The sequence below is a fragment of the Vanacampus margaritifer genome, chromosome 10 (genome assembly GCF_051991255.1).
Source record: "Vanacampus margaritifer isolate UIUO_Vmar chromosome 10, RoL_Vmar_1.0, whole genome shotgun sequence".
Taxonomy (NCBI): Eukaryota; Metazoa; Chordata; class Actinopteri; order Syngnathiformes; family Syngnathidae; genus Vanacampus; species Vanacampus margaritifer.
The window spans coordinates 6,847,808-6,867,752 of record NC_135441.1 but is presented as its reverse complement, the minus strand read 5'-3'; the positions used below and the strand labels follow the sequence as shown (position 1 = coordinate 6,867,752).

At 42.1% G+C, this 19,945-nt stretch overlaps 1 protein-coding gene across 4 annotated transcripts in view; it reads left to right on the top strand.

Annotated features, from left to right (window-relative positions):
* The window catches only part of LOC144059248 (transcription factor COE1), an 83,244-nt gene that overhangs the window by 25,747 nt on the left and 37,552 nt on the right, over positions 1 to 19,945 (top strand). For all 4 annotated transcript variants that reach the window (XM_077578198.1, XM_077578196.1, XM_077578199.1 and 1 more), the window contains exons 7-9: positions 13,583 to 13,664; positions 15,556 to 15,697; positions 18,677 to 18,807. In XM_077578198.1, the coding sequence (XP_077434324.1) occupies positions 13,583 to 13,664; positions 15,556 to 15,697; positions 18,677 to 18,807 (355 nt within the window). The remainder of the gene's footprint in view (positions 1 to 13,582; positions 13,665 to 15,555; positions 15,698 to 18,676; positions 18,808 to 19,945) is intronic.

Sequence of the window (19,945 nt, the reverse complement as noted above, 5' to 3'; positions counted from 1 at the left end):
AGAACGTAGGAAATAATGAGAAAGACGGAGATGGACAGACGAAGGAAAGAAATATGGAGAGTGTTTTTGCAGAAAGTCTGGCCGTCGTTCATCAGTCTGTGTAGCAGCATGGTGTCTTCCTATTTTTACCAAAGTGCTGCTTCTTTGATCACAGCAACATCACACAGCGGAAGACATGCACGCAGACAACGAGAAGTTTCTTTTTTTTTTTTAATCGAAGCACAATTGACGGCTTGTCACTTTTAGCTCCAAGGCACCGACGTTGCAGAGTAGTTAGTGATGTATCTCAGAAGGAGATGGTGGAAAGCAACACCCACACACTCACACACACACACACCTTCAAGAGCTTGGCATGCTAAATAAATAACAAGCGACGATGTAAATTGGTGTTTTCCTGGAGTGTGTGGTTGCTTCTGGGATGTATTTTTCATGTCAAAACATTTTACAGTGGTTTAGGAGTACATGGTTAATAAATGTAACCCTGCCCCCAGCATCCCTGGAACCATGTGCATAAATACACACACCGATGTAGGGTGATATTCATTGGACCAAAGAGCTACTGCCTGAGTCAATGTGAGAAACAATCCATCTCTCTGAAGATATTAGGCTTCTCCACCATTAGTGTTCACAACAGTGATCATTACTTTATAGACATATCATCGGGATTAGGAGAGTTACTTTAAAAATGTACCCCAATGCAGTTGCTACCTGTTAAAAAAAAGAAAAAAAAGTACTTAGGCTATAATGTAATACAGGTAGCATAATATTAAACTACTGCAACTAGATCACTTTTAATTAGTTTTGGATAAATCCAATGCTAAATATGCCAATGAAGACAAACAAAATTAATCATACTGATCTTTTCTGTCTCCTAAATGTTAAATAATATGCATGATGTCGGAATGAAGGAAGAAATCAGAGCTCCAAAACACAAGAACTGTGAGACACACGTGCAAACCCCTTGTGTGCTAACTGCTTGTTCACTGTGCTGTAACTAGATAGATAGATAGATAGATAGATAGATAGATAGATAGATAGATAGATAGATAGATAGATAGATAGATAGATAGATAGATAGATAGATAGATAGATAGATAGATAGATAGATAGATAGGTTTGTGGGGTGTAACGGTAACAGCTCGCACTTTTTTTGTAAATGTTATTTAAGATAAATGAGCCATTCAGTCAGTATCTTTTAAAAAGTGAATAGCAGCTACCACTTTTCCTTTCCTTTGTGTTGATTTTAAATTGGTTGCATTTGGAGGGCAAAACACAGCACAACCACTTACTCTCCGCTCCTCCCATTCGCTCACAATAGCAGGATACAACAGCGTGAGTGGAGCACTTGTTGCACTGCTAACAATGTTGCTCCTATCTTTTGAAATTTGTGGAGGGTTTAATTAAGCAACAGGATTTTCTCTGTATGTCTGTGTAGAAATTGTAATCCTGCAAAATAATTCAAATTTTGATATAACGAAATGCATTTAATTTTTCCTGTATCCTGATATAACACCATGTATTCCATTTCTACCCAAGCCTCCATATAATCATTGTTGGCCAATGCTCTGCACTGTTTATCAAGCAAATGCCTTACATCATCTTCCTAAATGATCTTTCAAAGCCATGTGCAATACAATACTTAAATACAGTTCTTGCATCTTCTGTATCTGCATCTTCTGTTTCTGGCATCAGTCGACTCACACAGGTCTTGAGCAAAATCTGGGTATTCCAAAATCTATTCTGAAAACACCCCATCTGAAAACAACCTGAAAATTAACACTGACTCTATCTTTGTAATTGCGCGACCACTTTCGAGAATGTTTCGGTAACGTCACAACATTGAACGAACCCTGACGTGAAACAAACATTTGTTAGCGTCGTAAACGTTCGCCCCTCGGTGGGATCTCTTGCTTGTTAGTCTCAGTTTACTGTCAAACTGACATAAAGCAAAAATTAATTCAACATTGTGTACTCAAACACCAAATTGTCCAACAAAACATTAACAAAAGTCTGCTAGCTTAGTGCTAACATATAATGTGAAACACCAAATTTGGGCTAACAGAAATTAGCAGATGTAATGTGTGATGTAAAAAAAGAAAAAGCAACTTTAACACACACGAACATCGTACATTTAAACACCAGAATGTCCAACAAAACATATTGACAAAAGTCTACTAGCTTAATGCTAACATATAACATAAACGGAACACTAAATACGGGCTAACCGAAATTAGAAGAGATGAGACGTGTGATGTAAAAAAACTGATTCTTCAACACATACGAAGAATTAATCATTGTATATTTAAACACCAGACTGTTCAACCAAATGATTCAGAACATTACTTATGCGCATATATATTTTCTCTGCTTAGGAGGGAATCTTCTCAGTTTTTCATCTCTTTTCTTAATTACAGTTTACAATTACAATTACACTGCATCCACATTCAGTAGAGCTCGGTGTCGCCCAGCATGTTGTGTCACGAAATTAAATTAGAGACTATTTACATGCTGTGGTAGGTGCTGCTCTTTTGGTTAGCCTTAGAGTTGAGACGTTCAGCCAGGCTAAGCTGTCAACGCTTTCATGTTCATGTGTGAATAACTTTTCAAAATAGTCAACTGCGACCCCCCCCCCCCCCAAAAAAAAAAAAATGATTGCCTACATCGCACTCGGTGGCGGTTGTCCCTGGCTTGCTGTGTTACATACTGTACTTTCAGATGTTTGCATGAGCGGAATGGATGTACTGACGAGCAGCTTAAAGCTGTATAAGAGCTGTTAAAGTGGTGTTTATAGGAGACATTTGCATAGTGTTCATTGCTCATTCTGCCTGCTGCCTCCCCCATCACACACACACCTACATGTGCGCGCACACACACGCACACACACACTGCACTTTTCCCTCTTGAATACTTTCCACATGCCTTCCTGACTAAAGAAAAATGAAAGAAGCTTGATTGAGGCAAAACAAGGAAGGTTGTTTTTTTCATATTTCCTGTTTCAATAATTAATATGCATGAGTTTTATGGCCGCTTAAGATGCGATCAATTATTCATTAACAGCATGTTAATTGCATCCACAGTCGTGAATATTTAACCAAACGCTAAATCAATGGGGTCGAATGAGCAGCAATATGGACATTTTATAAGCTTTGCCAAAATTAGGTTGGGCTTTAATGAAAACCGCAGACAACAGATTGTGAAGAAATAAAAAAATAATGAAAAAGGAAATTGAAGGAACTTGAGGAGGAGAAGCTTCTCTTTCCAAAGATATACTACGAATAAATGTGAGCTTGTATCAGTCTTTGATTCTTCGCCTTTTCTTTACCGTTGTCTTTTTTTTCTCATTTCTTCCTATTTTAAATGGACAGGATGTAATCTCTTCATCTCTGTCCACTGCAGCCCGCCTTTTTTTTTTTTACTCAAAGACTCCAGACTCCTTTGTCCTGGATCTGCGTGTGGACTTTGTATGCATAAATGTGTGTGCGTGTGTGTGTGTGTGTGTGTGTGTGCGTGTGTGTGTGTGTGTGTGTGTGTGTGTGTGTGTGTGTGTGTGTGTGACAGTGGCGTCTGGACGGTGACATTTCTCTGCTTGGATAACCATCGAGCCCCCTGTCCCCCAGTCCGTCCAGCCATGACGCAGGGTAATGTCACCTGTCAGTCTTGAACTCCCGCTTACAACCGCTGTCTGCCACCCTCTCACCCCCCCCCCCCCCCAACTCCCTACGCCATCAAAACCACTGGAACACCCTTTCACCCTGACCCGCCAGCTCCTAACCCCATAGACAAAGCCTTCAAGCCTCCATCCTATTACTTTTGTCTTCCTCTCTCATTGCTTATATGACTTCATAGCCGCCTGCTCTTTTCGCTGGCGTATGTGGAAATGGCAGCCCCGCCTCCTATTACCCCTTACATTTGCCCCAGGGCCTTCTGAATACTTCTCGTGAATGGCAAAGTCAGGGGTGGGAAGTTAACTTTTTACTTGGACCCTGGTGCGTCGGGCGCCTGTTTCCAATTACATTCTCGGCACAGGCGGGGTGGAGGTTTATGCGTTATATGGGAATGTAATTGACTATAACTGCTCTCTTAACATTAACCAGGTGTACTTGCTGAGTGTGTGAGATTAGGCCTTGGGTCTTGGCCTGCTCTAGTGTGTCTTGACTGTCTGAGTGTGTTGTTGTTGATGTATTTATATTGTGCCTTGACCAATAAATACGGCAATTCTACAATGCCGTTGTGTTTTATGTGCCCTTTTATCTATCTATCTATCTATCTATCTATCTATCTATCTATCTATCTATCTATCTATCTATCTATCTATCTAACTAGCTTTTGCTAATTCCAAACATCCGGGCATTTCTGATACTTTCCCAATGTAATGTAAATGCTTCCTTTATACGGTGAAAACAAACGATATATTGTATTGCTTTAGCTTGTGATACAAACCACACCGATTGTTATAGTAGCCAAAATATATCGAATAACATTTTGAAGAATAAAAAAAATCCCCACAAATTACATTAAAACCATCCAAAGTCCAATGCTTTTCATTGAGCGGGGAGATTCCTTTAACTAAATTTACCGCCATTTTGACTTGTGACATCATTACGGAATTGTCAGTATCTTTATATTGTGCCTCAGCGGGCTCCAGGTGGCGGAAGTGGAACCGTCACTTCCCAACAATGCAGATTGTCGTGGGTTCACTTCCCCGCCTGGGAGACCATGTTTGTATGTGTGCGTGTTTGAGTGAGTGCAAAATAATGACCAATAAATACGCCATTTCTGCAGTGTTGTTATGTTTTAAGTGTCCTATTGTGTCTGCCTGTGTGTGGATGTTTGAAAAAGAGGGAAAGTAATGGAAGCCGGCATCGGATTCAAACTGCTTCAAGAGGGTGCCTGACTTTACAAGGACAAAGTCAAAATGGTCCCTTCCGCAGGACTGACACTGTGATTTGTATGTATGGCGCTGTGCAGCCTGCGGGGCACAAGCCCAGCGGCTGTCGCAGATGCAGGGAGCAGTCCACGGGCAGGGGTGATGGCGGAGGTGAACCGAGGCAGTGTGAGTGCGTGGGCGCGAAAAGAGGCAGTTGTGTGGCGGGGAAAACCAAGCCTCAACTGACTGTCAATCAAGCGCCGGCCGCAGCCTGTCACTCTTGGATAGAGCTCGTCCGGTGGGGCCCGGGACTCCCTGGGACCCCGAAAAGAAGAAGGGGGAGGTGACTGCCTGTCTGTCTCAGAGACTTGATTTGATATTTGATAGCGAGCATGTGGCATTTGAATGCAAATCTATTTTGATCGTCCCACTGTCTGATAGGGTTAAGAGGAACCTATTGGGGATGTGCATGCATGTATGCATGTGTGTCAAGGGGCTTTCTGTGCGGCGGCACGCACACACAGAAAATGGGGAATTATTCAGATGCATTATATTACTCGCCGATTCAATTGCATCAGGCACTTTTGCTCTGGAAGCAATATGACGGCAGCTCCCTCATAAAACATAAAACAATAACTTAGAGGCTACAAATATGTTTAGCGTGGTGATCTTTGACTCTTTGCGGGTGAAGTTGGATGGTAGCTATCCTGCAAAAACATTACAATATGCATACATTTTGTATGTATGTTTGGATGCATGAGCCAGCGCTGGGTAATTATTTTTGCCTTTTTGCGGGCTCTTTTTAAAAGCAAGCATGCCAAGTAGGTAGACAGACGGATGGATAGACAGACTGATAAAGCCGCTAGTATTGCTGTATGGAAATGTGAGGCTCACTTCCCTCCCAATTAGAGCAGTGATTTCTGAAATGCCATAATACCCATTAATTAGCCGGCTGCTATTTTCTCAGTGATTTGACTAATTAGTCTGCGAGGCGCTACACTATCTGGACCATTATTATTGGGTTGAAGCCATGCAAATACGCTCACTCGTGTTCAAATTGATGCGCAAACACTCGTGCGCTCACACTGGCTGTATATGCCTTTGCAACAATTGCCCACAGTTGAGTGACCCTATTTTAAGTGACACCATTACGCGCTTCAGCACATATCGCACAGCATGAGAGGGTTAATGGTGAAGAAGGGGATGGTTATGAACAGTTACAAAGCGGTGGCCCTCTTTATTCTCCTCATAACATCTTAATGTATGTGATATACTAATGAAAGTGAGCAAACAGCAGCGCTGGCCTGTGGCCTCCTCCGGGTAGCCTTTAAACACTTTGTAATGACGCTGCAAGTGTGTGTGCACTGGCCCCTGTGTGACAGTCCATCAGGCTCTCCCACTGGACAGACAGGCCACTGACACAGCGCCACCAGGCCGCTAAACCTTTTTCAATCACCCCCACTCCCACTTTGCCCCCTCTGTCAGGTGCCAGATTGATCTGTTGTTGCTCCACAGGCACAAAGGTACGGAAGAGGATTCTGACTTTAAAGTGAGAATTCTCACTTTAATCTCAGAATTCTCACTTTAAAGTGAGAATTCCGAGAATAAAGTTAAAATCCTGCCAAACTTTTTTTTTCTCTCTCTTCACTGGCCCTATTCCTCTTCCTTATAAAGGGGTGGGGGGGCTCCATGTGTGACACGCACCATCTTAAGTTTATTAATCATTGTCATCTATAATGCACTTGCAGCCCCACTGTTGGTCGGCGTGCAGCTTGTGTGTTTGCATGTGCAAGTATGAGCTCACACTCCTCGCCGCCCCGTGAACTTCATAAGTGTCCCATCACCACTTTAATCAAATTACTCGTGAACCAAAATTGACAGTTTTCATTAATTATAAAGGATTATTCTAATTGCGATTCAAATTTATTCATTTAGAACAGACGGCATTCAGTAATGTTTCAGGAAATTTGCATATTAAATGGAGAGGGGAGGCCATTAACTATGCTAATATATGCATGATTCCTTATTTTGTGATTGGTGGGCCATATGTAGCAAGCTGGGGGAGTGCAGGTGAGGAATCTAGAAGGAGCTGTAATATGTTTGATAAACATAGAGGGACGCAAGGCCAAAACACACACACACACGCACACACAAGTCTGTCTTTGCATCCTCACGTTCATATTTCTCACTCTCTCTTTTCATATTCCTCCCTCAAGACCCATTGGAGGAGCAACTTTTCACCCAAGAACAAACATGGCACACTAATTAAGTTTCAGATTTCTGATCCTTCTGCATTTAGAAACATAACCTTGAGCCCATGTGCACTCACACTTGTAGTTATGATTTAATACGCTGCTTAAATGGAACAAAAAGAAAGAACTTTTGCAAGCACTACATCCATCCCCACAATGTATGGAGCTGGTCCCGGGTTGACACAATGTTCTTTATCAAGCTATATTTAGCCCATGCATTATGCATTGAGTTTAACATGTAGTTAAATCAACACTTTTCAATATGAATACGCTCTTCACCCAAGTTAGAGGAGGGAACATTAAGGTTGAATGAGCGGCGAGCTTCACGGGCGGGCGCAAACAAACGCTCACGCGCGGTCACACACACACATCGGGGCTGTGCGGCGTCTACCCTAGCCGACGACAGGGCCATTATTCACCGGTCAGTCCCACGAGTGCAGCGTTTGGGTTGGACAGGGTAGCAGAGCGTCGCAGCTTGGCAGGACGGCGCTGAGGTGAGAAGGACCAGGACCCTTCATTACTCCTCTGATCCGGAGGCCGGCAGCCCCCTCACGCGCTCTCGCTGCCTCTGTGTGTGTCAGCCTGGCGCGCTGGGTCTCTGTCTTCATCAGATTAATGGGCCAGGCCCGACAGAGGAAGTGTTTCAATCAGCACCGCCTGCCAAGCTTGTCCATCACTCAGACAGCCACTTATTCCTCATGGCGGAGGAAAGCACATACCCTTCCATGTTTGATGTTTATTTGGCTGCCTTTTACCCCTCAATGTGCCACAGAGTAAAAACCGGGTCATCAGTAGCAATGTTACCGAGCTACAAGTTGTTGAACCCGGCGCCGACAAGCTGGACACGTTTCACCGCCTGTCTTTCAACGCTCTCAGTTGAATTTTGAATGATCCTTTTCAGATGAAATGGATGAAACACAATTTGTTAAGTGTCTCTGGGACTTCTGTCCCCAAGCTAGGACTGCAACTCCGACTCGGTGGAAGGCAACCGACTATTTCTCCCAAGTGGGGCTTCTCCCCGAGCGGCATGCGTCGGCGCTGTGCGGATTCCCCCGACCTAGCGTCTCCCTTCTCCAGGGTCCATTTGTTCTGAGAAATATTTAACGACGGGGCAAATTCGGCTGACATGACATGCACAGACAAGGCGGCAGATACGGAGGAGCAGGAGGATGGGGCCATGCAGCGACCAAGCTGGGAATGAATTTTTCAGCGTAGTGAGATGTTCGATTTGAATAAATCATGACACTTAAGATAGACATGAGGGCAATATAGAGGTGCACAACACGACTTTGAGGAGTTGCACTGAAGACATTACATCTATCTATCTATCTATCTATCTATCTATCTATCTATCTATCTATCTATCTATCTATCTATCTATCTATCTATCTATCTATCTATCTATCTAACTATCTATCCCTGTAAACTGGGCCACTGCAGTTGTGTTAGTGTCCGAGGCCCAGGGCCAGACCCAGAGACAGACCTGGTTCTGGATTATTAATGTCCCTCCTGTGGAGCCAGGCCCCTCCCCCACCCAGTGGCCCCCTACACCCCTAGGGTCAGCCTCCATGGCTCCTGGTGCAGGACTCCCCTCATAAATCTCCCTAAATTAGTGCGCGTGTGTGTTTATGTGTGTGTGCGCTTCCAGGCTTAAATATGTACCGCAGGAAGGCAGACAGGTCACCAGGAAAACAAGGCAGGCAGGCAAGCAGGCTCACGGTTGAAGTGTCAGTGATGCATGGCGGAAGGAGGAAAGTGGAGAGTTGCAGAGCCAAGAAAGAATATGAGAAATGACACACGAGGGTAGGGGAAGAAAATGCAGAAAACAGAGGAAGGACATTCTCTATGACACGTTCCTCCCCCCGATCTGGCGCTACATTGTACTTACAAATATTTACACTTAATTTGAGGCGCCAGTGACTTCATTAGGATGGATTTCCGGAACAAATCGTATTGCTTAATTGCTGGGGAGGAGGATGTCCCATTCCTCTACCTGCCTAGATTAGTTCAACATGTCCCACGGTGGTTAACAGGCGCGAGGAAGTGCTGTTGTGTCACTTAGTTAACCTTCGAGATGAATGGCTCCCCTCCGGAGCACACTGAATTACACACCTCATGAAGCATATTAGGGGCCTGATACAGAGCTTTTCTTGTGGAGATGATGTGTTTGGCAGAAATGGATGGAGAGAGGCGGAGAAGGCTGAGTTATGGCATCACTATTCTTGCAGTGTGTGTCAGCACTGTAAGAAAACTGACAGCAGAGAGAGAGAGAGAGAGAGAGAGCAAATAATAATAAAGAAATGTGACACAAAGATGTGCAACACAATGAGAACAAGAGAGAAGATGAATCAACTGGAACTACTGAGGTAGATAAAACCGCAATGTTGTAAAGTTCCCCCCCGTGTTAAATTTGACAAGGAAGTATACTGTTCTCCTCATTTGTGACTAATGTAGGAAAATTATTAGAGAATTTAACACAATGGTCCCTTTGAGGCTTGCTTGCTGTTGGCTAATCACATAGACATTCTGTATCTCCATCAGAGTAATAATATTTAGATGCTACGGGGATTACTTAAAAGTTGTGTTATAATTGCTTTCCTTGTTTTGTTTTTATGGGCAGTGGGTGATTTTGTGTTTAATTGCTCCGGAGTGACAAATAATGCAAGCTCATGATGAAAGTGTGAGATCATTAAATTACTACAGCATTACACTTCCACTGCGTCTGTAATTCACCCGTTTGCGCTGCTACACATTTTTGCCATGTGCCGTCAAGAGGCCAAGCAGTAATTTACACAAATTCACTTCCACAGCCATTTCTGGATTTAGGAGTTGTAGGGGAGGAGGAGGGGCGGGGGTGGGGGTAATTATGGGAGACTACAATGGTTTTATTTCATTTAATCCAGCCCGTGAAGCAATTTGCAGTGGTAATATTTGTAGCAGTGGAGTCCGCGCAGTTAAAGCAGCGTGAATCCTGTAAGAGTGCTAAGCGCAAACACAAGGTATTTGGAAGAGGTGGGAAAAACAAGCATCACAGGGGTCACAATTAGGTGCAGATGCAAAAATGTGCCTAGGGAATGTATGGGAATATTGTTCATTTTGAGGCTTTCAAACAGTATTCGCCCAGAAAATCTCAAAATGTCTATCTTGTGTTGCTGAATAATACAAACTGACAATTAAACATATCTCAATTATGAATTGCAATTCACACAAATTAAAATTAAAGTCACAAAATGAAACAGTTAAACACAATACAATGCAGAGGTCATTTCCAAAAGGAAATAATTGACATAAATCTGTTTCTAGGTAAAACTATCATCATCTTCATAACCTTTGTTAAATGTATAGAGTGGAGTTGCTTGCTTTGAATGTGAGTCCGTGCACAAAAGGTCCTGTGTGCAGTTAACTCATCTTTATTTTCTCTTTGCATCTCTTATTATGGCTTATTTTGGCAGCCACAGGTTTTTACTTGCATTGAGTGAGTGTTGAATTGTATTGGCTCTCACTAGATTAAAGGGGAAGTCAACCATAAACATTTTTTGACAATAATATGTTATATGTGACCTCACTAGACTAAACATGACATTCTGATTAATTTTTTACATTTGTGGAATATGAATTATGAAGCAAAATCTAGCCACGTTTATCCATCTCAAGGGTCTGCCATTTTGATGACACCAATATTGCTCAGGGCTCAGGTAACAACCAATCACAGCTCTCCTGTTTTCTGAAGCTGAGCTGTGATTGGTTGTTACCTGAAACCTGAGCAACATTGATGTCACAACCAATCACAGCTCAGCTTCAAAAAACAGGTGAGCTGTAATTGGATGTTACCTGAGCCCTGAGCAACATTGATGTCATCTTCAGTGGCAAAATGGCCGCCCCCTGTGATGGAGAAAGATGGCTGGATTTTGCTGCTTAACTCATATTCCACTGAGTCAATGTCTATATATACCATATTTAGACTAGTGGGGCTGCATATTGCATATTATTGTCAAAAAATAATAATAATAATTTGGGTTGACTTGGGTTGAACATGTTTCCATTGTACTTGGACAATCCAGCAACATCAACAACCCATTTTCCTTTTCTTTTTTCATTCATTAAATCCACACAAGGAGGAGACCAACAAATCGAGATCAGTAAATAATCTTTAGAGGTTAGAAATATGATGAAATAAAGTCCAAATTATAGGCTATCATCAGCATTCTGTCCATATTTACTGGTCATCTGTCAATCAGATTATCCATAAATCCTTGCAGTAATCTCTTTGCTATTGCCTATCAACATGCAATTGCCCTTTATCCCCGCCGTCCACACCCACTTGCTATGTCGATCCATGTACTGTAAATGTGCGCAGCACTGATTCCAGTCCCCCGACACCCGCGGTGATGAGATAGAGCAGCGAGGAATCAACATGCTGCAGTTTTGTAATGTTTCCGTGCCACTGATTCCAGACACCTTAAGTCATGTAAATAATGAATCAGATGATCCATGCGTGGGACACGCTGGCATATGGCACGGAGCGTCTAAGGTGATATCTTGTACCATCTCGCTTTTCTTTCCCCACTGCCTAAACTTGATATTTAACCTCCTGATTTAGTCACCTCTGACTGCAGTGACCTTAGCTTTCCTACTTTCACTTATGCATCATTCCGCGATCATAAACGCCTCCGAGGAGAAAAAGGAGGACACTTGGGGAAAGATCGGAGTCAATGAATTAAACAGGAGGTGCCGATAGGAAGGTGGAGGATGTAGTCCTCAGCTGTCTGTGAAGATGCCCTTTGACCCCTCGTGGATAAGGAAGTTAGGAGACCATCAGCCTGTGGGCTTCAACAGCCACTGTAAAAAAAAAAAAAAAAAAAAGAGAGAAAAAACTCCATCTCTCAGCTTCATGAATTATTGAGCTATTGGTCCACAGCTTCTAAAATATACAGGAGGGTGGTCTGTCTCTCCTTTCGGATTTCACATACCCTGTACTTCGTCCTTTTTTTCACCATTGGTTTCTTCTTCCACCCCTTTTTCTTTCAGATTTAGTGAATCTTCTTTGCACCAACAAGATTGTAAATCAAAACACAAACAAAGCAGGAGGGGAAAGAAGAAGGCAGCGCCAAAAGACACTTTGTTATTCAGATCATAAGACGCTTTTTTTCTTCTTTGCTTAAGGAACAGCATCTACCACTAACCAGCTGTCATGCATTTAAAAGTTGTCAGGGATAAATTAGCAAGTTCTTCAGTTACATCAGATGCATGTAACGCACAGAGCAGAAGGGCAGCCCTTAAAATGAGACGGAACCCTGCTCTGTCCATTTATCTTGGTCTGTTTCTTGTTTTTCCCCCCTGTGCTGTATCTCACTTGACATGCTGCTATATGTGCGTGTGACACGTTTGCCAGTGCATGATTATATATCTGAGGCAAGTTGGCTGCAAACGCGCTGCCCAGTGCAGAATCCCAGCCGTAATAAATGAACAGAGGGGAGAAAATAAGACATAAGAAAGAAAAGCTGAGCAAAGGAGCGATTCTCTCTCGAGCTGGTGGAGATCTGTATTGTAAGCACTTTCGGCTGTCAGCACTTCTTTGAGCTACCTCAAAGGGAGGATGAGGAGGGGCGCGATCAGGAAATGTAGCGTTTCTTCAAAAAAAAAAATCCCCTTTTTTGAGGGTTCCTGTTTATTTGTTCACGGTGCTGTTTATATTAGTCGTTCATTTGATAGTGTGATTTATTTGTCAGGTGGACAGACAATGCAGCAGCGTGAAGCGAGGAGAGATTTACTGTAGTATCTGTGAAGGAAGAAGTTGTCAGGCTTCAAGCAATAGTGAGGAGGTGGGTGGGGGTGTGTATGTGTGTGTTAGGGAATAAATTGCCAGCCATCCTCTTTCTGCTTTTCAGGCCTCCGGTGCCCCCCCGCACACATACACACCCTCCTTTACTACTCCGACCCACCCTACTCCTTCCTCCCTCCCTCATTAAGTATTGATGTGGGTAGCCATACTTGCCATCTCAGCCTATTAATAATGCATGGCAGGTGCTGTTGATGTGGTCTCTCACACTGAGATTGAGAGCGGCAGGAATGGCAACACTGAGCTGCAGAGTAGCTACAGTACAACCTCCGTCACTGGGCTCTGCTATGGGGAGGGCGAGCAGGGGGGCCTGCGTCTGCCCATTTGAGTTTATGGCAAGCTGTGACAGCCGCCCCAAGATGGATATACAAGGTAGCATCTTACTCAATATCCCCGAGCAGTTTTTACATCCAAAACTGCCTTTTGTCATAAAGAACTGATGGATGAGGCTGCGGCATGCCGTGCGTGAGCGCTGTCTGCCACTGCCGCTGCTTTATTTTGTTTTCTTCCCGTTTTATGTTTTCAGCACAGACACAATAGTTTCACTGACAGACAGGTGCTCTTTTTTAATCTCAACAACTAATTTCTTCCATCTTTTTTTTGTTTCTATGTGTGTACGTGTAGGTTCTTCCTCAAGTTCTTCTTGAAATGCAACCAGAACTGTCTGAAGAATGCTGGCAACCCTCGAGACATGAGACGTTTTCAGGTGCCTAGAAATGGACTGCATGAGCTTAGCTGCAAATCAAAAGAAATGATACTGGAAGTATTAGTGTGCTAATATCATACCAATCAATCCGCTCACAAACATCAGCTATAGTAGTCTGTGAGTCAACAAGATGAATGAATGTGATCATCATGATGCACTTGACTGCTATCAGCTCTGCAGTCAGTTGTTTTGATTTCCCTGCCACTTCCCTGTCACTACTCTGCATGTGCAGACAATGTTCTTTACAATTAGAAATCTCAAAACACTCAGCGCAGCAAGCACCCACGCAACAGTGCTTGAATACATTCACCACTGCTTAGTGCCAAATTTGCTATTGGTTACAAAAGTTTTAACAACTTAGGCGAATGTCCAAAATGCATCAGACAGGCCTATGCTGTGTAACTGTATCAAGAAGTATAAGTATAATACATGATTTAAACATTTAAACAATTTAAACATGATAAAAATGTGAGCGGTGAAAACTCCCTTTTTAAGAAGAATCGAGAAAGGCAACTGTTTAATAGGCCTTTAAATGATCACCCAGATTGGTTTTAATGATCTCAGAGGTTATGTACTGTATTGATTGGCTACCCCCCATCCCCCCCGCCCCTTTTGTTAATAGAATTATGCAAAAATGCTTAATGACTCAACTAATCTCCACACACTTAAGGGCCAATAAAATGCATTTTGTTTCAGATTGGGATAAAAGTTTGGATTTAGTCAATTTATACATTTTTGGGTGCTTTTTATTATTATTATTTATCTTGATTTTCAGTTGAATAATGTTTGAAGTGATGATAAGATTCAGGCATTTGCAGGAGATGAATTTATATGAAGGTGTAAAGTTTGGTTCTAATTCAAATTAGGATTGTTCATCTTTCAATGTTTTCTAGCAAGTTATGTTACATTCAGACTGACAAATGAACTACTTTTTAAAAAACTATTATTATGGCGGTCTGAATGGATCAATTCAGATTTTTTCAAATCCAACCTGGGTCACTTTCAAATGTGGTCCTTAAAGTAGATCAGATACGTATCAGATTTTTTACAATGTGACCTGTCCGAACGGCTAGGTTGCATCTATTGCTGTCCGCTCACACATGTGAGGTTATCTCGAATGTTTCAGAAAGCGTCATTTTAACCTGAATATTGACTGACTGTTAACGTGTTCATTGACGTCTTCTCTTCTGCCCATGCGGGACATATACGTCTCCAAAGTGCACTTTGGACATAGGCTATTTGATTCTGATACCAGACAGACTATAGTTGCAATTCACTTAACTCATTTGCTCCCAAAAACATCTAAAAACGTTCTATTTGAAATACTGTCATGGTCCAAAAAACTTATTCATACGGTTTTCTTTTAATGTTTATTTTTATTTTTATGCAAAAGGATACAGAAGGCTTTGATGCAGCCTCTGACCTGAAGAGGTCGCTTAAAGCAATGGTAGTTTTTACAAAAAACGGCCAGCAGGTGGCAGGAGAGTATAAGAGATAAACCAGGGCCAGTGTTTTGAAGAGTTTTGCGAATAATGATGAAACTTAGCTATATTCTAATGCTAATAAAAAGAGATACAAATATACTTTTTTTCTGGTGAAAGAACAGACTCTAATCTTTATTTTGGTAGGTTTCATGTTTTTATTGCAATAGAACACAATATTCTGTGGGCCTTACATAATCAGTCACAATCCAGTAACACAGCCTGGAGCAAAGGGGGTTGCTTCAGTGAAAATGGCTAATGTGAACAATTATGGTTACACCAAAAAAACGGATTTCACCCAAAAAATCCAAATTGAGCATAAAGACCTGCAGTCTGAACGTAGCTTAGTTTTATGTTCCTTTCGTCTCTTCCCCATTTCAATTGATTCCATTCTGCTTTCTCCGTCTCAGGTGGTTGTGTCAACTACGGTGAGTGTGGAGGGTCATGTGTTGGCCGTGTCCGACAACATGTTCGTGCACAACAACTCCAAACACGGGCGCAGAGCTCGAAGACTGGACCCGTCGGAAGGCACGCAGTCCTACCTGGAACACGGTATTAGAAGCAGCGACATAACATGAGACTTCTTTGTCTACCTTCCCACTGATACTCCTCATCCCCCCCCTTGCTGTCTGTCTCCGAGCTCTTCCTCCCATCTTCCTTGTTACCCGTGTTTCTCACTTTTCGTCTCTTGTAGCGTTTCCAAATTGTGCTAAGAGAGGAGAAAGTGGTAGCTAGTGAGTCTCTTGTATGTCCCTGGTGGCTTGCTCCCCTCAGGTCTCTGCCTTTAGGCCTTCTAGTCTGTCTGGCATAAGCACTACGTGTCTTATGAGGTCTGTTCTGCTTAAAGCCAACACTGGCTTTATTTCCTCGGAGACCCGCTTTTATCCCGCAGCCCTCCATCACTCCCCATCCCTCAGGTTTTTAAACACACCCATGCACATTGCACTTGCACAGTCAGACCAAAACCTTTAATACTTCATAATGACATGTGCACATGATTTAGGGAGCATGGACTGATTCCCAAATCTCTAATCCAGTTATTTTCTCATTTCTATTTCCTAGAGATTGAATAAGAGAAACATATTTATTTTTCTCTTTTAGGAAAGTCAACCTCGGGGATGATAATGACAAAAACTAAGCAAGGATTTACATGATGGCCTGCGGTAGATTGCATTAGGGTTGAGTATTTTTAATGACTATTCTCCGGACCACTAGGCTTGGTCTCGGAGCCGATTAGGAAAGTTCACAAAGACTCGCCATACTGGAGTCATCATGAAGGCTTGGCTCTTACAAAGAAAGAACAGTACTGCACACCACGCTAACAGATGTTCCCTGTGTCAGAGAGATTTGTTTGGGAATTTCCTCCCTGTGATTTCCTATTCTCCTGATGATGGGGGTTGGAAGGCGGAACAACAGGAGTGAAGGAAGAGAAGAGAAGAGAGAGGGCCTGACAGGAGAGGGGGAGCAGCCGTTGACATGAGGAGGGAGCAAGAGTGCTTGATGCTACAAAGAAAAGATGAAATGCTAAGCAAGAAGACACCGTGCTTTCGTTACTTTTTTTATTTTAATTTTTGCCTTCACTTTTCATTCGGCGCCGTGTTGAGTGAATTTGCGGCATACACAACTTTGGGGGGGGCTCATTTCAGGCGATAATAGATAACAGTGCATAGAGTTGAACAGATGGCACAGAGGAACACCCCAAAGTATAATCCTATCACATGGATTCACGTTCCACCATCTGGTTAATCCAAACACACACACACACACATCCGCACATGCATGGAGCGCACATAATATCAACGGCTGTGAAAAGGAGGCATTTTAGGCCGTGATTACAGCCACAGATTGCTGCTCGCTGAATGTTGATCTCTGCAGGCGTATCGGCAGGCTAAATATCATTCCGGCTTGTTGGGGTGGATCAACACAACACCGAGTCAGGCCAAGAGCAAAGGCTAGGCTGCAGGGGGAAAAAAGTCAGCCTAGGCTAAAGTGGATTATGCCGCTTTGCAGAATTACAGCATGTCTGACAAGCAAAAGAAAGAGCTTTAGCTTGTATAAACATACATTTTCCCCATGCTGTTCTTTTCTTCAATCACATCCCGCAATCGCTAAATCCATAATACCAACAGATAAGGTTATGAAGAACAGTGCAGCGCTCATTATTGAAAATATTGTTTGGTATTGTTATTCTGTCTACTTTGTCGGGTAAATCCTTAAGAGATCGCAAAACAACATCACAAAAAGACCTCAACCCAATCGAATGCGTGCGACTATGTATGGTCAATTTCGTCAACAAAAACTATACAAAATAGTTTTGTCAACACACATTTTTCACCGGACTAAAACTAGACTAGACTAAAACACTCATTTAAAAATAATAACTGGGACTAAATCAGTATGCATTTTTGTCGTCTAATGAAGACGAGACGAAAATGTACTTCATTTAATTAAAACTGGACTAAAATCTATGGACATTTTAGTTTATGAACAAAAACGAGACAAATATTATATGATTTTGTTAAATCTTGTTCGTGCGAATCTGTCACTGTGACACTGTCATGTGCCACACATTGACACACACCCTTTCAAATCTGTAGCTAGCAAGCGCAAGATGCACAAACATATGGGCCAGGCAGGAAGTTCTTACGGTGAAAAGTAAAAAAAAAAAAAAAAAAAAAAATTCTAGTTCTAACTTAACATTACTCCAAGGCTATAATGCTCCAACAATAATGTTAATCAGACCGCTAACTAATACTGGCTAAATTCTATGTTTTAGAACAAAATCTGCTGAAAATAAATATACAGGGGTAAAATGATTGTCCTGACTAAAACTAGACTAAAACGTTTTTGTTGACTAAAACTAGACAAATAAAATGTTTTCTTGGACTAAAATGCTAGATTTATAGTTGACTAAAAATTGACTGAATAAAAATGGGATGAGGTTGAATAAGTGTGATAAAATCTAACAAGCGTAACTGAAATTGGACTAAAACTGAGACTAAATTTAAAAATGGTGAATAAAATTAACACTACAACTGTGCGCTGACTGGCCAAGGCGTGCAGGAAGCAGATAGCAGAGCAAGCGCTAAGTGTTTGCTTAATGAGGGCGACGTATTCCGAGGGCAGCTCTACTGTTGGGCCGGCCCCGCTCCCCGGTCGCGTGGCCTTTGATCAGACACTCAGCACACCTGACATTTACACGCCTTCGCGCTTTGCTACGTGTCATAAAACAAGCACACCGCTGCTGCCCTCGCACACGGGGCAGGGGTGATGTTTAATAACGGGGTGCGTATAATCACTCTGATTAGTATTCCTCGCTTGCTCTCAACCCCTTGGATAGATGAGGAGAGCAGGTAGTGTGTGTATCTGTGTGTGTGTGTGTGTGTGTGTGTGTGCGTGTGTGTGTGTGTGTGTGTGAAGAAGGGACTGTTACATGTGTCATATCCATAAAGGTCTTTGCTGCGGTGCCAGTAGCAAAGACCTTTATGGGCTTGTCATTAGGTTACTTAACATCTCATCTTTTCTTCGCAGCAACCCCCAGCATCAAAGCCATTAGCCCCAGTGAAGGCTGGACCACAGGGGGCGCTACAGTTATCATCATCGGGGACAACTTCTTTGACGGTCTGCAGGTCATTTTTGGCACCATGTTGGTTTGGAGCGAGGTTAGTCACTTGAAAGGATTATACAGAACTTTTCATGAGTCTACGTTGTTGTCCCTGGGCTCCGTTATTAATAGGAACCGGACATGAGTATTTATCCTACTATCGTATGTCTACCCCCAATAGCGTATTTTCCTCTAAGTAGATGCATAACAGGGATGAACTAGGAACAATTATTTGTATTTATAAATATATATTTTTTTAAATATGTATTTTTTAATATTGGGGGTGTCAAAATTAGTGCATTAATTTTGAGTTAATTTAAAGTTCCTTTAACATCACTAATATTTTTTAACGCGCGATTAATGACCCCCCCTTACTTGGAAAGCCTGTACTGGGGGAATTCCAGTCGCAACGCAGCAGACACGTCCATGTCAAAATTTTGCAGTAATACTACATTTAATAATAATGCATATATTTGTGGAGACTGGGGTCAAGTTGTATTTTACAATTTTAAAAGTGTGCAGAATTTCACGAGTTACTTCATGTTAATGATTTATGAAAAGAGAAATGCACTGAGCTGTCACCAATGTCTTACGAATGGAGTTATGCAATCTCGTGGCACTTATGTTCCCAAGAGTATGAAAACTTGGGAAAAAAATATTTTATTTTATTTTATTGTACATTTAGAACAGATATGAAGTCATGCAATTCATTAACGATAAAAAATTTGAATGCCTGAAACCCTTAATTGATATATTTCAACAAGGTGGGGGTGGGGGTGGGGGTCCAAAAATGGACCAGCCGTTCAGTGAACTGACAAAATTCCTGATGGCTACTCCGCACCTGATGCATAGAGTATTATTAAAAACAAATAAACACCTCCCTGCTACTGTTATCAGGAAAAAAAGTGTATAGTAAATGTATTTCGCTAATCAAAACAGCAGCACAAAAAAACATATCAACAGTATCTCACATGAATTTCCAACAACAGACTTTTGGAGAGAAGTACTCTGCACAACAGTAAAGACAAACTGACATTATGTTGTTGATTTAGCATCTTTTACAGCGAATAACATTTCATTTGGCACTAACATGTACTTCCCATAATGTTATGTGCCTCTTCGTTCTATCGATTATGTTCTTAGGCATTATGTGACCTATTTGTTCTTGCCTTTTCAATGAATTTCTCCACAGTTTG